Below are 15,971 nucleotides of genomic sequence, written 5' to 3' on the forward strand. Positions count from 1 at the left end.
TATGTGTTTAAAGTCTTAACTATAATGTTACTCTTCTATAGAACTTTATGTATTTAATGTCTCCTTTCTTATGTATTTATATGCTTTAGCAGACTGAGAAATTTTTGATTCTTATCCATAGGTAATAGTGTTGTTGGATTAATAGTAAATAGGCCAATAACTCTCCAAATGGAGCAATATCTCTATTAATGGAGAGTTTGTATATTATTTGAGGTAGCATTTAGGAAACTGATTTAGATGGCTCTCCTATGTGTTCATCTTATACAGCACTTTTTCAGACAAGCAAACCTTGGTTTACCTCCTTATCTCCTTTCTGGACTGTTAAGGCAAAGCCCATATGGTTTGTACCCCTGGGTTCTGGGCTCTGGGCTCTGGGCTCTAGTCTTCTAGACTTCCTGGCCTACGTCCTCCCCCTCAGGCTCAGAGAACCCTCCCTAGGAATAGCCCCCTCCCACACCTCTGTCTTTCCACCTTCCCACACTACTCACCTGTCATAATAAAAACGCTGAGTTCAATATACTTTCAGAGTGAGAAGCAAATAATTTTCAGAGTTTGCTGCTTCTCAGATATTTTCCTAATAAAGATTTGGATGAGAAACCACTGTAGTGTAAGGGAGTTTAGTTAGGATACAACCAGAGCCTGTCAGCTAACAATTATGATTATCCTATTCTTTCCTACAAAGGTGGAACATGAGGAAGAATTCAAATAAAAGGTGGGGAGAGAACTCAGAGCTTTGGTGGGCTGGTGAGGGATTACCCCAGAGGAGAAAGGGTCAATCTGGGAGAATTTATGGGTTTGGTTGGTAAACCAGCCTTGTCTTCAGTTAGGCCCAGACTACTCCAGGCTTTTGGAGGAAGCATTTTTAATACGGTAGCCACAAAACCAAACATCTCTGCATCATGACTTGCAAAAGATTTTCTTTTTCCTACGTATTTCTTATAACTATAATCAGTGGCTTTGTTAATCACCCTTGATCACAAGGCCTATAAATCAAAATTGCTTATAGTTATTTCTGGCTCTTAAAAACTTGACATTTCTTTTAAGAATGTGTTACGATCTTTTTTCTAAGTGTTTATTTATTTTTGAGAGAGAGCAAGCATGTACACATGAGCAGGGGAGGGGCAGAGAAAGAGGGAGACAGAGGATCCAAAGCAGGCTCTGTGCTGACAGCAGACAGCCTGATGCAGGGCTCGAACTCACCAAGTGTGAGATCACCTCCTGAGCCAAAGTCAGACGCTTAACTGACGGAGCCACCCAGGTGCCCCAAGAATGTGTTATGATGTTTACTTGCTTATTATTGACCACTTTTAAACAAATTTATGTTAAAAGGAGGAAGCTGCAAAATTATACATTTACTTCATTGGCATATCAGTGTGATATACACTGCTGAAATTTTTTTAGGATTGAGCCATTTATGTAGTTCCAAAAGCTATAAGAAAAATTAGAAGCTGTTTCCCTATTCTTTTTCTCCCCTTTTTGTTGAATTCACGATGACTTATGATGAATATAAAGGCATTAAAGATAGTTAAAACCACCAAATATACTGCTTTCCTTCGAATTCAACAACAACAAAACAAAATCAAAGAATAAAATAACAAGCCTGGTTTATTTATCTGAATAATATTTGTCTCAATACAAGATCATAATGAAAGAGAGGGAATCCTTAGAGTTCATCATATAGTATAGTAACTAACTAACTAACTAACTAACTAACTAACTAAATAAATAAATAAAAATCCTAGAGGTAAATACTTATTCAGGTAAATGTCAGATTTATTCAGTCAGTCAGTGGGAGATTTCTGGAGTACCATGCCAGTCATCAGAGCCAGGAGAGTATTATGATATAATGGTATCTCTTCTGCTGCATTGGATGAGCTGTCCTAGAAAAACATTTTGAAGCAATAAAGCATCCATTTAGCTCCTGAGTAATGAGGGAGTCAGTGCTCTTTCATTAACTATTTATTCAGGAAAAGAAGTGACCAACTGCTGAAAAGCTTTATCCAAAGAGGGTAGTGGAAAACAGAAGAAAATGCAGAAGTGAGGTTCTGTTCAGTTTCATATGCAATTAACAAATATCCAAAGCTGAACGGTTGATGCTTCTCCTCCATGTGACTTCTGGCTGACTGTATTTAAGTGTGAGTGCCTGTCAGATGTATGAAAGGGCCCCTTGGTTTAAGGAAGGATTGTGCAGTCTACACTAAAGACCAAAGAAAGGAAGCAATGAGTGGTGAGTAGCTAAGATTGGACTGGTCTCTACAGTTTTAAATAATGGACTTATTTCCTATGATGAACAGTACTGATTTGAGGCTCGCTGGTTTACTCCTGTTGGGAATTGTTCCTTTTATTTTTAGATGATTATTCCTTTTTCATGACTTCAGAAATCTGTGCTATAATGAAGTATGTAGATTATCACTCGATCAAATGGCTTCTAACTTAAGAAAAGTTCTTATTTGCTATATAAATATATAACTTATTATTTGGAAATAGTTTCTAGGTTTGTGTGTAAATTTTGCTCTTCTTCCACAAGTATATAAGTAGTCCCTTCTTTGCAGTGAATGCTTAGGACTTAGCAACTTCAAGATTACAAACAGAATATTGTATTCACACATAAATAGGGCTAATTTCAAGCCATTTCAGAATCTCACTTTGGAGCACTTTTGATGCTATAACAGCACAAAGCCTTCATTTCATTTGCTGTAAGACTCTTGGTCTGTGTTCTTTAGTGACATGAAAAAAGATAAGAGTCACAATTATTTTCTTCCCTTAAAGCCAACCGAAGGGTTTTTATGTTAATTCTTCCCTCCCTGGCTCTCGCTAAAAAGTAGTATAGGGGAATTCTATACAACGAAGAAACAATCCTTCATATAAATCATATTAAAATAGACAGTGGAAATGGTATGTAAATCCCACATTATTTAATAACAGAATATTGTTGATATTGTCAAAAACCAATTACGAATCATTCGATGTTGCATTCCTCTGGTTTTCAATTTTTTTAAATTTCCATACCGAAAACTATGTACTAATTTGAAGCTTACCATGAATTATTTCGAAGCATACTTAAAATCACTTTTCAAGATACCTTCCATGAAGTAAGAATACATTGTTGATTTGGATTCACAGCCTTTGGTAATGTACTAAAAAAGTCTAAGTAAATAGCAGTGAGCTTAAAGACAAGAAATTCCTCCTCAGAACTAAGTTTTCTTTCCTAGACCCCATTGTATCATACTCAGAGAAAGAAAATTATTTACGTTACAGAGACTCTCACTTGCTTCATCAAGGAAATGAGGACTCTTGAGTTTAGAAATACAATTTCCTCGCGCGATTGCTAAGTTTTGCAGTAATCTGTCCTTTCGGTGATTAACAATCATTAGATTGAATTCCCCTTTCAGATAATCACTCCCTTCAGAAGACTAATGCTGTGCGCTGAGAACAGGAAGGAAATGGAGGATTGGATGAGCTCACTGAAGTCTGTCCAGACCAGAGAGCCTTACGAGGTAAAGTGGCTTCTCTTCTGGCGCCTCATGTTCATAGAAAACCAATGTTATCTGAAGAACTAAAGCTATATTCCACAAAGCAAAGTATGTGTAGATTCATTAAGTAACTTGCTTAAATCTGATATTGACATTTCTTCCTTGTTTTTCTTTCTTTTTTTTTTTTTTTTTTTTTTTTTTTTTACTTAAAGGAGAATGTTCTTGTAAAAATTACGGATTTGAAACTTTAATCATAACTCATGCATTCCAAATGTTAACTCGCTGTCGTCTCCTTCTCTTGTTTGCCAAACCTGTGTCTCGTTTCTAGGTGGCCCAGTTTAACGTGGAACATTTCTCAGGGATGCATAACTGGTACGCTTGCTCCCATGCCCGACCCACTTTCTGTAACGTGTGCAGAGAGAGTCTTTCTGGAGTCACCTCCCATGGCCTGTCCTGCGAAGGTACTGTAGCGCCCAGCCTGCGTTCTCCCTCAGCACTGACCACTGTGGCAAGATGCTGCCACATCTTGTGGGTACTTCTGTGCCGTGAACAGAGAAACATCACCCCAGGAAAACGTTTCCCTCGGGTGGGAGCTGCATCTGGGAGCACCTCAGTGGGAACACAGTGTTTAAGTTTCACTGCAGCTTAAAGTGGAGCTCGGAGCACACAGGACTGATGGGGAAATATTTTACCGAGAGAAAGATGATACGAATCATTAGGAAGGAAGTAGAAATCAAAATGTAGCATTTCGCTCCCGAGGAACTAGCAGGTGCTCCACAAAACATCTCTAGACTTTGTCTATTATGCTGGTTTTCTAGAATTCTTTTTCTGTTCTGAATTGATTACGGAGAACAAAACTTTCAGTGAGGACAGCACATATGCTGACAGAATTTCTGTTGTTTGTTATTTCTACTGTTATTTCTATTTCATTATTTTTTAAACTTTTAAAAATTTTTTTTATTATTTTTGAGAGACAGACAGACAGACAGAATGCGAGGGGGAGGGGCAGAGAGGGAGAAACAGAATCCAAAACAGGTTCCAGGCTTTGAGCTGTCAGCACAGAGCCCGATGAGGGGCTCGAACCCACGAACCTTGAGATCATGACCTGAGCCAAAGTCGGATGCTTTAACCGACTGAGCCACCCAGGCGCCCCTCTGTTTCGTTATTTTAAATGTTTTCTTTTATTTCATTTTATGTTTCATTTACATGGAGGCCATCCTTTTCTAAAAATAAGGCCAATGCTGTAGTTTCCGTATTAGGATTTGTGCATTTTTTAATTAAAAAGCAGTGACCAATAGAAGCAAATATACTAATAATTACCAAAAGAAAACTCATAACTTCTTTAGATTTATTTAATTCCGTACCTCAGTGAGCACACTTTACTTTCTGAACTATATCTAATATTAATACTGGCTCTTTTTTCTCTAATACAGAAACATCTTAATTTTGAATAGCTTTTTATTCTTGAATAATAAAATAGTAATAGAGTCACAGTTTCATTCATTTTAAGGTATAAAATCTGAGATACGTCATAGTTTCAGCTATTTAATATGAGACAGCACAGAGGTTGAGAATAGAGTTCCTCAGTTTTACCCTCAGGGTTCTGGTTCCGCTCCCAGCATTACAAATGGTGACCAGGAGAAATAGTTCCACTGTTTTTGACTTCCATTTCCTCATATGTAAAACGGAGATAATAGTCATTTATATTATGTATAGATACTATGAAAATTAAGTGAGAGAATATAAACAGGAAAGCTACTTTTCTAGTCAAGTAACTTGGGGAAGTTAGTAGCTGTGCTGTGTAAGAAATCCATCCAGTGAATAATTGAAGATTGCAGCATGGCCTGATTGATGCATGAAAATGCATGAAAACAAACACTTGGAAGAGCCATTACACATGTTTTCTTTTTTGTTTTTTGTTTTTTAGATTTAAACAATGATTGCAAATCAGGTGTAATTACTCTTTATGACTTTAGTAATCTGAAAGGGTTCCTAGCTCTGAGTCTACTCTTACCTGGTCTGTAATACTCAGAGGTGTTCTTTCGAAGGTCCCCTTAGTGTTGCCTCCTAACCTCTTATTCCAAAAAAAAAAAAAAAAAAAAAAAATGCTAAAAAAAGATATCAGATCTGAGCTACTCTGTGATACCCTTCCGATTTGAGAATTAGGCATTATTAAATATATTTGTTTGTGAATTGAGTTTAAGCTGGGATGACTAAGTCGTTTCTAAACATTTTAAAGGAAAAATGAAAATTACATTAGCTGATGAGAATAAGAAACTTAAAAGTCTTTAAATAAGTTTGTTATGTTATTCTGTTAATAATGAAGTCTTCCTGACTTCTTTACGGTTCTTTATTGTATTTTTAAATAATAGTTTTAGAAGAATGTCTGTTAGTACTCATTTTCTCTGCTAATAAAAATTTTATTTTATTTTTTTTAATGTTTATTTACTTTTGAAAGAGAGAGAGAGAGAGAGAGAGAGAGCCTGAGCAGGAGAAGGACAGAGAGAGAGAGGGAGACAAAGAATCCGAAGCAGGCTCCAGGCTCTGAGCTGTCAACACAGAGCCCAGTGTGGAGCTTGAACTCATGAACTGTGCGATCATGATCTGAGCTGAAGTCGGACACTTAACCGACAGAGCCACCCAGGAGCACCCCTCTGCTGATAAAAATTTTAAATCTGTGGCATCCTACCTTGGTATTGTTAGAAATACACCAGAAGGCTTTAAAAATCCCAAGGGTTTTATGAATGTGTAAAGAAGTTACCTTTTTATTTTATGAGAATGTGGTTATTTAGCATAATTTTCTTGTAATCCAAGTTATACTTAAACTTTAGAAACTACCTCCAAATCTGAATAAACTGCTTGCTTGATAAAACCAAAGGCATAGGATACAAGAAGCTTTAAAAGACATAACAAAGATGCAAACACACATAAAAAATTTCATTCACCTGTGACCATGAATAACTTTGTATTGGAATGGAAATCAGTTTCCAGTGTGTGAAACCATCACTACATTTACTTAATGTGTTTCACAGTAAAACAAGCTGTAATGATTTGTCTTCTGGGTTTGTGTTGAATAACTACTAAAATTGTTATTTTAAAGCCTTGCATACATGAAATAAATGAATGAAAAATAGAAGATAGAATACTTTTCGTAAATAATTCCCTAAATCAATTGAGAATGTTAATTATAATTTCAAAGCATAATTGTTCTTCACAATTATTTAAAACAGTAATTGAACAAAAAAAAGTTAAATGGTGATTTTTTTTCTCTTTTAATCAATGGGACTCTATGAATTTTAACATTTTAACATGGGACTCTATGAATTTTTATCATAGCCAGTGTTGAACACTTAGAAAGATTCAGTGTGGTAGACTGGAAATTGCAGATAAAAAATCATAATTTGGTTACTTGTCAGTATATATTTTTAAGCTCTGTGGTTTTGAGATAATGGCTTTATAGGTCAGGGAAAAGTGATTTATTTCACAATAACTTATTTGGAGAAATCTAATTGTCGCCTAACAAAATTAAAGTGTTTATTAATAATTTCCATTCCTCAGTGACCATAATCACAGTCTGGTTTATTTTTTTATTATTATATGCTATATTAAGCAACTTCGCAATTTTCAAGACTCTTTGCATGAAGCACTTTATTATTACAAGTGTAATTTTTGTTTTTACTGAGCTCTTTGATTTTTAATGGCGAAATTTTTAAAAAGCTGTGAAATTATTCCCTGTTGCTCTCTTTTACTTCCTTCTCTGTAAAAAACAATTATTGACTATTAATACCAAATACTTACTTGTACTTAAAAAGCAAGCCTGGGGATTATGTTGCGAATAAAACTAAAACTAGGACCACATTTTTAAGAAACACCATAACAGATGAAAAGACCTAGGGATGCTAATTAACCTCAATTTTAAAATAGAACATGAGAGCAAAAGGGAGCAGGTCATGTGAAAACTGTTTTTCAAACTAAGCTTATACCTCCTATACTTCCTATAGTATAAGCTTATACTTCCTGTTTCTTTACACTACTGTTTATTGGCAATGAGATTCCATTAAAAAATTAGGTATTCTATATAAATCTGTGCTTGAGTCACAGAATCATTTAGAACAAAAGCTGTATGATTTCCAGGAAAGCATTTGTCAAGGTGCACAAAAGAGCAGATAAATGAAACTAATGTAGACTAATATTTCTCAAAAAAAAAAAAAAAAACAGTTCAGCTTAAGTGACCTTTTACCTATTGGCTATCCATGACATCTGAAGCATTTTGAACATTATTTTACCTGACCCTCTCATTTGCATGCCACATTAAATTAGGACTGTCTTAAACCAGTGGCATATAACCCATCATTTTAAATTTGTTAGCAGTTTACAGTTAGACATTAAAAAATCATGTGAAAAGGAGTCACCTTACATGTAGCATTTAGCAGCAGTTATCTTTGTTATTTCCACTAAAGTGATCTCAAACTTTTAATTATATTCTTTAGAATAAAACTTAGTACAATAAAAAAATATATTCTGAGAAGTCAGAAACAGGTGTAACGTCAGTATCCACTAATGCTTGGATAATTGGTGTCCTTAAAAGGATAAATCAGTTTAGTAGTACTCAAGTACTGATTTTCATAAGTAAGGGTTAATTTCTCAAATAATCTGTGGTTTACTTGTTTTTCATATATGAGCTGCTTCTTTCCTGGTTGTTTCCTCTTATTTCTCTCTCGTTTTTTTTTTTTTATTTGATATTTGTATACATTGTAAAATGATTACCCAAATGGAACATGTCACCATCCGTAGTTATGGAATTTTTTCCTTATGATGAGAACTTTTAAGATTTACTTTCATAGCAACTTTCAAATATTCAATTCATTATATTAACTATACTCACCATTCTGTACATTACATCCCCGTTGACTTAGTTATTTTAGTTGGTACTTTTGACTCCCTTCACCCATTTGGCCCAATTCCACGCCCCCACCTCTGGTAACCACCAATGTGTTTTCTATTTCTATGAGCTTGGTTTTTTTTGTGGGTTTGTTGTTGTTGTTTTTACAGTCTACCTAAAAGTCAGATCATAAGGTATCTGTCTTTCTCTCTTTGACTTCTTTCAACTTAGCATAATATCCTCTAGGTCCATCCGTGCTGTCTCAATAGGCAAGATTGCATTTTTTTATATGGCTGAATAATAGTCCATTGTGTAAATACATATACAGATACCACAATTTCTGTATGCATTTATCTATTGATGGACACTTAAGTTGTTTCTGTACCTTGCCTGTTATGAATAATGCTGTAATGAACACGAAGGTGCAGATGTCTTTTCAAGTTGGTGATTTCATTTTCTTCAGATAAATACCCAGAAATGGGATTGCTGGATTGTATTATAGTTCTATTTTTAATTTCTCGAGGAAACTCCATACTGTTTACTATAGTGGCTGCACCAATTTGCATTGCCACCAACAGTCCACAAGAGTTCCCTTTTGTTCAAATTCTTGCCGACACTAGTAATTTCTTACCTTTTTTATAATAGCCATCCTAACAGGTGTGAGGTGATATCTCATTGTGGTTTTGTATTTGCATTTCCCCAATGCCTAGTGATATTGAGTACCTTTTCATTTCCCTGTTGGCCGTCAGTATGTCTTATTTACAAAAATGTCTGTTCAGATCCACTTCCCATTTTTTAAGTGGACTGCTTGGTTTTTGCTATTGAATTGTGTGAGTTCTTTGTATATTAATGTATATAAATGTTAACCCCGTATTGGATATATGATTTGTAAATATTTTCTCCCATTCAGTATGTTGCCTTTCCATATTATTGATGGCTTCCTTGGCTGTGTAGAAACTTTTTAGTTTGATGTAGTCCTGCTTATGTATTTTTGCTTTGTTGTCTGTGCTTTTGGTGTTAGACCCAAAAAATCATCGCCAAGACTGATGTCAAAGAGCTAAAGTCCAGGAATTTTCTTCTACAAGTTTTATGGTTTCCAGTATTACATTCAAGTCTTTAATACATTTTAGTTAACTTTTATGTACAGTTCAGTCCAGTTCTCATGAAAGTGGTCCAGTTTCATTCTTTTGCATATGGCTGTCCAGTTTCCCCAGCAACATTTATTAAAGACATCATTCTTTCTCCATTGTGTATTCATGGTCTCTTTGTCATGAATTAATTGGCCATATATGTGTGGATTTATTTCTGGGTTCTCTATTCTGTTCCATTGACCTATGTGTCCTACTCTGATTACTATAGCTTTGTAACATAGTTTCAAATCAGGGATCATGATGCCTTCCACTTTGTTCCTTCTGAAGATTGCTTTGGCTATTTGGAGTCTTTTGTGGTTCCATAAAAATTTTAGAATTATTTGTTTTAGTTCTTTGAAAACTGCCATTGGAATTTTGACAGGGATTGCATTGAATCTGTATATTGCTTTCAGTCCTATGGACATTTTTACATTATTAATTCTTCCAGTCCATTAGCATGGAATATTTTCCCCAGTTTATTTGTGTCTTCAGTTTCTTTCATCAATGTCTTGTAGGCTTCAGTGTCTCTTATGTCTCTTTTATAGGCTCCTTTTTGATATTATTGCTGAGCCAATTAGTGATGCATGTAGCGTATTTCTTCATCACTACTTTAGTCTACATTATGATGTAGTAATCCCAACAATAATACTTTTAAAAGACAGTGCCATCTTTGTGACCCTTATCAACCTATTTCCCATGATAACTGGATATTTTCTCGACATACTTGCAATTTAAAACTCCTCTGAATTATCCTGTTCTTTATCTTACTGATATTTTCAAATCTTTCATTTTAAATATATTATATGGACAGAAAAATACAAATATCAGAGGAGTACAGCACATAGGATTTTTCACAAATGAAACACATTTATGTAATCAACATCCAGATTAAGAAATAGGATGTTACCAGCACCTCTGTATTACTAAATTTTGTTTAGTTCTGTGTTTGTGTGCGTATGTGACTGTTGTCTCCTTTCTCCTAAAGAACTAATTCTTTTGTATTCATTTCCTTTACGTTTTATTTATGAACAAGTAGAACCTCTCTAAGTAGCAATCTATAGATTGATAAAAAGCTTTATACATACATAGCCATATGTATCATAAATACATGAATACCTTCTGGAAAGGTATTTTCAGAATACCTTTATTATTGTTGAAGAGTAATTTAAGATTTTAAATTATTGTTTTTCTTCTACCCCCTCCTTTTTAATTTCATGCTATGATTTCCTTTAATCATTATTCCAGAAGTATATATTCATTTAGAAATGGTTGACTTTTTTTTTTAGTGTGTAAATTCAAGGCTCACAAAAGATGTGCAGTGAGGGCAACAAATAATTGCAAATGGACGACTCTGGCCTCCATTGGGAAGGACATCATAGAGGACGAAGACGGAGTAAGCCCAGTTCTGTCTCTGGTCTCTTCCCAGTACCTCCTCTCTTTATTGTCTGCCCTGTGAAAAATGACAGAGTTGGTGGGAATATTTACTAGCAGGATGAAATGGAAGGTTTTGGTTAATTATGAGTTTCTATTTCCAGTTAGATCCTTCATAGTTGCCTTCAGCTCTTAAATTTTGAGGGAAATGTGAATAGAGCTTACAAGTGGCTGCTGTGCTGGGCTGGTGTTGTAGACCCCGACCTGACAAGTAAGATACTCTTTAAGGCTTAGCTCAGGTGTTTATTCAGATGTTCACTCCTCAGATGTTGGGGCCTCCTTTCAACAGTGACCCCCACCTTCAAAACCTTGTCTCCATTGCACCTTGCATTCAAATCTCTGATAGCACTTTGTAATTACTTTATGATAATGCCTTTACATTCATTGCTCCTCAGCTAGACTACAAATCCTGAAGGTCAGGGCTTTAGTCTTAATTATTTTTGTATCGCTACAGTGCTCTGGGCACAATAGATGTCAATAAATGTGGGCTAAATGAATGGATGCCATGAGTGGTACATATATTGATTCCACTGAGTAAGAAATATTTTAGATCTTCCCTAGGGTGAGAATGACGTCCTCCAGTCTTTAATTTGACTGCTCTTTACTCCTGCTGCACAGGTAGCTATGCCTCACCAATGGCTAGAGGGTAACTTGCCCGTGAGTGCCAAATGTGCTGTCTGTGACAAAACATGCGGGAGTGTTCTGCGTCTACAAGATTGGAAATGCCTTTGGTGTAAGACAATGGTGAGAGCCCTTTTTAATTCATTCTTTTCATAGTTTTTTTAACCTATGTGATTTAGGGGAAAGGAATGTATGGTATAATAAAGCCTGGTAGCATGCCTGCCCATTGTAATGTTCATCTTTTTCAAAGTATTCCTTCCAGTCTGGTTACTTTTTAAATATCCTTCTTGCAGTACTGTTGTTTTATATATCCCTTGTCAAGACCTCTTTCCCACAGTTTTGTTGGGATATATCTATGTTATATAGATAAATATTATTATATTATATTTATATATTATATATTATATATATTATTTATGTATTTACATAGTATATATATATATTTATATATTACAAAGTTTTCTTGCATGTGTAAGGAAGCAGTGAGAAGTACGCACAGCATAACATAGAATCAACAGCAAGGAATGTCCTGTCCATGCCATACTATGTGAGTGCTAGGCTCTAGACTTCACGAGGGCAGTCAGAGCAGGAACTTACAGGGTGAACGCAGGCCACTCAGAGGGTGGCGTGGAGGGTGAGGAGGCAACCGCTGTGGGTGCTCATGTTAGCACTGGGCGATGCTATCCAACTATGACAGTGATTGCCTTGCATTGGGCTGATTTTTTTGGTCTTGTTTTGAGTCTTGGAAGTCACTCCCCAGCCCCCCCAAAATATGGAAAACTCATTTCTTTTAATAAGTATGAAGTAGATCATCAAATGAAAAAGATGTGAGTATGATGCGTTGATTTCACAATGAGTGAGATTCATCCCATAGGCCATAAAGAAGATAAGTCCTGTATAGCTTTTTCGTCAAACCTGATAGGTAATCTGTTTCCTTTTCATTTTATTTTTTAAAAAACTTTTTAATGTTTATTTATTTTTGAGAGAGAGAGAGAGGGAGGGAGCATGAGTAGGGGAGGGGCAGGGAGAAAGGGAGACACAGAATCCAAAGCAGGCTCCCATGGACCACAAGATCATGACCTGTACCAAAGTCAGATGCTTAACCAACTGAAACACCTAGGGACCCCTGTTTTCCTTTTTATTTATAAATCAAAGTGATTCCCTCTATCCTTATGCTTTTGTTATTCTTCATCAATTGCCCCTTTTATTAGCCACAGGTGTTACTTCTAATTTCTCTTATCCCATGTAATATATAAACCGTATTAGAAATGTCTCTTTGCAGTTTTGGTGCAACCATATCCCCTAAAACCCTCTTGTGGAATTCCTTATTTTATTTATCTTTTTTAAATTCTTTTTTTAAGTCATCTCTACACCCAGTGTGGGACTTGAACTCACAACCCCGAGATCATGAGTCACATGCTTTCCCAACTGAACCAGCCAGGCACATTCCTTATTTTAAAAGAGTACTCCTGGCCCCTGGGTGGCTCAGTCAGTTAAGCATCTGACTTCGGCTCCAGTCATGATCTTGCGGTTTGTGGGTTCAAGCCCCGCATCAGGTTCTATACCGACAGCTCAGAGCCTGGAGCCTGCTTCAGATTCTGGGTCTCCCTCCTCTGATCACTCTCTGTCTCTCAAAAATGAATAAATGTTAAAGAAATGTTTTTTTTTAATAATATAAAGAGTACTCTCCAAAGGCCTGTAAGATAATGTTATAAACAAATAAGTAAAGTGCTCTCATAAATAAGATTTTAAAACTTTATCCCACCTAAGACTTCTGTTTTAGGGTGCAACCACTGATGTATGCTTCTACTGCTATTTTCATTAGTCTGTAGATCTATTTCTCTATTTCTAGAACTTCAGCTGTTTCTTTCTAACTTGTTGAAAAGAAAGCAGATTTTGTGTGTGACGAATTATTTTAGAAAGGTTTTATGAAAGTTGTCTTTACCTACAATATATAGGACTCTACTTGTATTGGTCCAGTCATTTTTAAACTTTGTTAATTTTAACAGTAGGAGTTGATTAGATATTTTACTTTCTCACCCTACTCACCCCTACCTTTAAAATTTTTCACAAACAAGATAGAAGGATTTTTACAGGATGTAGAAGCAGGTATTCTAGAATGTCTTCTCCCTTTTTTTTCTGGCAAACCTAGATATCACCTTATCTTGCAGTCATTCCTGACCTGTACTGCATCCACTAGACACACAGGTTTCTGGACCACCATCACCTTGTTACATCCTTCTCGGTCTTGTACTTCCTATACACGATCTTCCTGTATACGTCTTTGCATCTTATTTTGCCTTTAAAATAATGTTTCCCACAGAGTGTCTAATTTGTAAAACAGTCATCTACTTTAAAACAAAACAAAGTAAGACCATAGTCTTTACTATGGTATTCACACAACTGTGGTCTTAAACAACTCTACTGAGTCAACTGCTAATTTTTTCGGTTGTCATCCAGTCTTTGGACATAGTTTTACCTTTTCTGTAAAAAGAGGGAAGAGGGGAGCCTGAGGGGCCCAGGTGGTTGAATGACTGACTCTTGGTTTCAGCTCAGGTCATGATCCCAGGGTTGTGGGATCAAGCCCCTGCATGGGGCTCCACGTTGACATGGAGCCTGCTTAAGATTCTCTCTTTCTCTCCCTCTGCCCCATTTCCCCACTAACACTCCCTCTTTCTCTTTAAAATTAAAAAAAAAAAAAAGTGAAGATACAATTTTGTCCTCTGCTTTTTTCATTTAACTTTGCTGTAAATATTTTTCTGTTTTGCTCTATGTGTCATGACCTTAGCCTAAATTGAGTCGGTTGCTTAACCGACTGAGCCGCCCAGGTTCCCCATTGAAATCTTTTTAAAACTATCTGTGCATGCTTGTTTTTTCTGAAATCCATTTGGGGATGTTAATTACTATAAATAATAATAAGGAACTGTCCAAAATTAGGTCATCAGTAGAATAAGAATCAGTATTTAATTTTAGTTATTTTCTCAAAAGTTTTGATAAATATGTGTTTAATTAACATGCCAATTTTCTAAAAAGACTAATGAAATAAAGCTGTATTAAGTAAATGCTTTATGAAGTGTCTGCTTTTACTGCTTAAAACATTTTAAGTCTCTCTGAGTAAGTACCTAAAGTATTGTAAATTCCCTGGGTTCTACTTAATAAGGTAGCCCTGCTCTTGTTCGAAATAGTATATTGACTACCCTTGAAACTTTGTTTTTACAGAATTCACATGTTTACTGGGTGTCTATGATATTTATCACTTTCCAAGATAAGTGTATAATGATAGGACCTTTTCCTTTTCTCTACGGAGCCCATAGGCACAGATGTACTTATACCTATAAGAACATGAAAATGTTATTTTTAAAAAAAGATGTGAATAGAAAGTTACAGGACCACTGCAGAAAGAGGAGACACATTAAAAATTTCACGGATTTTCATGAAATTCCGTAAGAATGTTATAAGGTAGAGCCCATCATCTTTTTTATGGGCGATGATATTGACAAGTACTAGTTAGCTTGCCTCCTTCCTCTCTCTCTCCCTTCCTCTGTACTCTGTTCCCTTCTCTTCCTCTCTCCTTGCCTTCACCAGGCATTTCCTTTTTTAAATTTTTATTTATTTTTGTGTTTTAAGTAATATCTCCACCCAGTGGGGGGCTCGAACTTACAACCCCAAGATCATGAGTCACGTGCTCTGCTGACTGAACCAGCCAGGCATCCCTCACCAGGCATTTCTCTATATACACTACTTGCCCGAGGCCACCATGAAAGTAGGCTGCACAGAGTACATCAGATTCCCATCTCTAAAATAATTAGCTCATTCCTTAGAGTTATAAACATTATACCATGAAAGTAATTTATGAGTTACTGAATATCTTGTGATATAGTTGATCTTCAGTTATTAGTCCCATAGATGTAATCTATACCAAAAGAAAACATCAGTGTGTTTTTATGGTTCTTGAAGGCTTATTTGTTTGTTATTAGGTACACACTGCCTGCAAAGATTTATACCATCCTGTGTGTCCCCTTGGCCAGTGTAAAGTGTCTGTCATACCTCCAATTGCACTGAACAGCACCGATTCTGATGGTATGTATCATTGTGTAAATATGTATATTCTTGGTATTAAATGTTGATACGTGCATTCACTGTCCTAGAATAAATTGAACTGTAATTGGTTATTTTGGTCAGTTTTTATATAATAATTCATTCAAATTGCTGAATTGTACCTTTAATTTTTTTAAGTTTATTTTTTTAATAAATTTTTTTTATACGTTTACTTATTTTTGAGAGAGAAAGATAGACAGAGTGCAAGGGGGGAAAGGGCAGAGAGAGAGGGAGACACAGAATCCGAAGCAGGCTCCAGGCTCTGAGCTGTCAGCAGAGAGCCCGTCGCCGGGCTCGAACCCACAAACCTTGAGATCATGACCTGAGCCAAAGTTG

At 35.9% G+C, this 15,971-nt stretch overlaps 1 protein-coding gene across 6 annotated transcripts in view; it reads left to right on the plus strand.

Moving 5' to 3' along the window:
* Positions 1 to 15,971, plus strand: part of DGKH (diacylglycerol kinase eta) — a 184,115-nt gene that overhangs the window by 100,512 nt on the left and 67,632 nt on the right. For 5 of the 6 annotated variants that reach the window (XM_058684159.1, XM_058684185.1, XM_058684178.1 and 2 more), the window contains 5 exons: positions 3,393 to 3,497; positions 3,802 to 3,934; positions 10,772 to 10,878; positions 11,535 to 11,660; positions 15,515 to 15,617. In XM_058684159.1, coding sequence (XP_058540142.1) covers positions 3,393 to 3,497; positions 3,802 to 3,934; positions 10,772 to 10,878; positions 11,535 to 11,660; positions 15,515 to 15,617 — 574 coding nt within the window. Of the gene's footprint in view, positions 1 to 1,739; positions 2,228 to 3,392; positions 3,498 to 3,801; positions 3,935 to 10,771; positions 10,879 to 11,534; positions 11,661 to 15,514; positions 15,618 to 15,971 lie in introns of those variants that run through there. The other variant, XM_058684200.1, reaches the window with a different exon arrangement.

This window comes from Neofelis nebulosa, chromosome 1 (assembly GCF_028018385.1).
Source record: "Neofelis nebulosa isolate mNeoNeb1 chromosome 1, mNeoNeb1.pri, whole genome shotgun sequence".
Taxonomy (NCBI): Eukaryota; Metazoa; Chordata; class Mammalia; order Carnivora; family Felidae; genus Neofelis; species Neofelis nebulosa.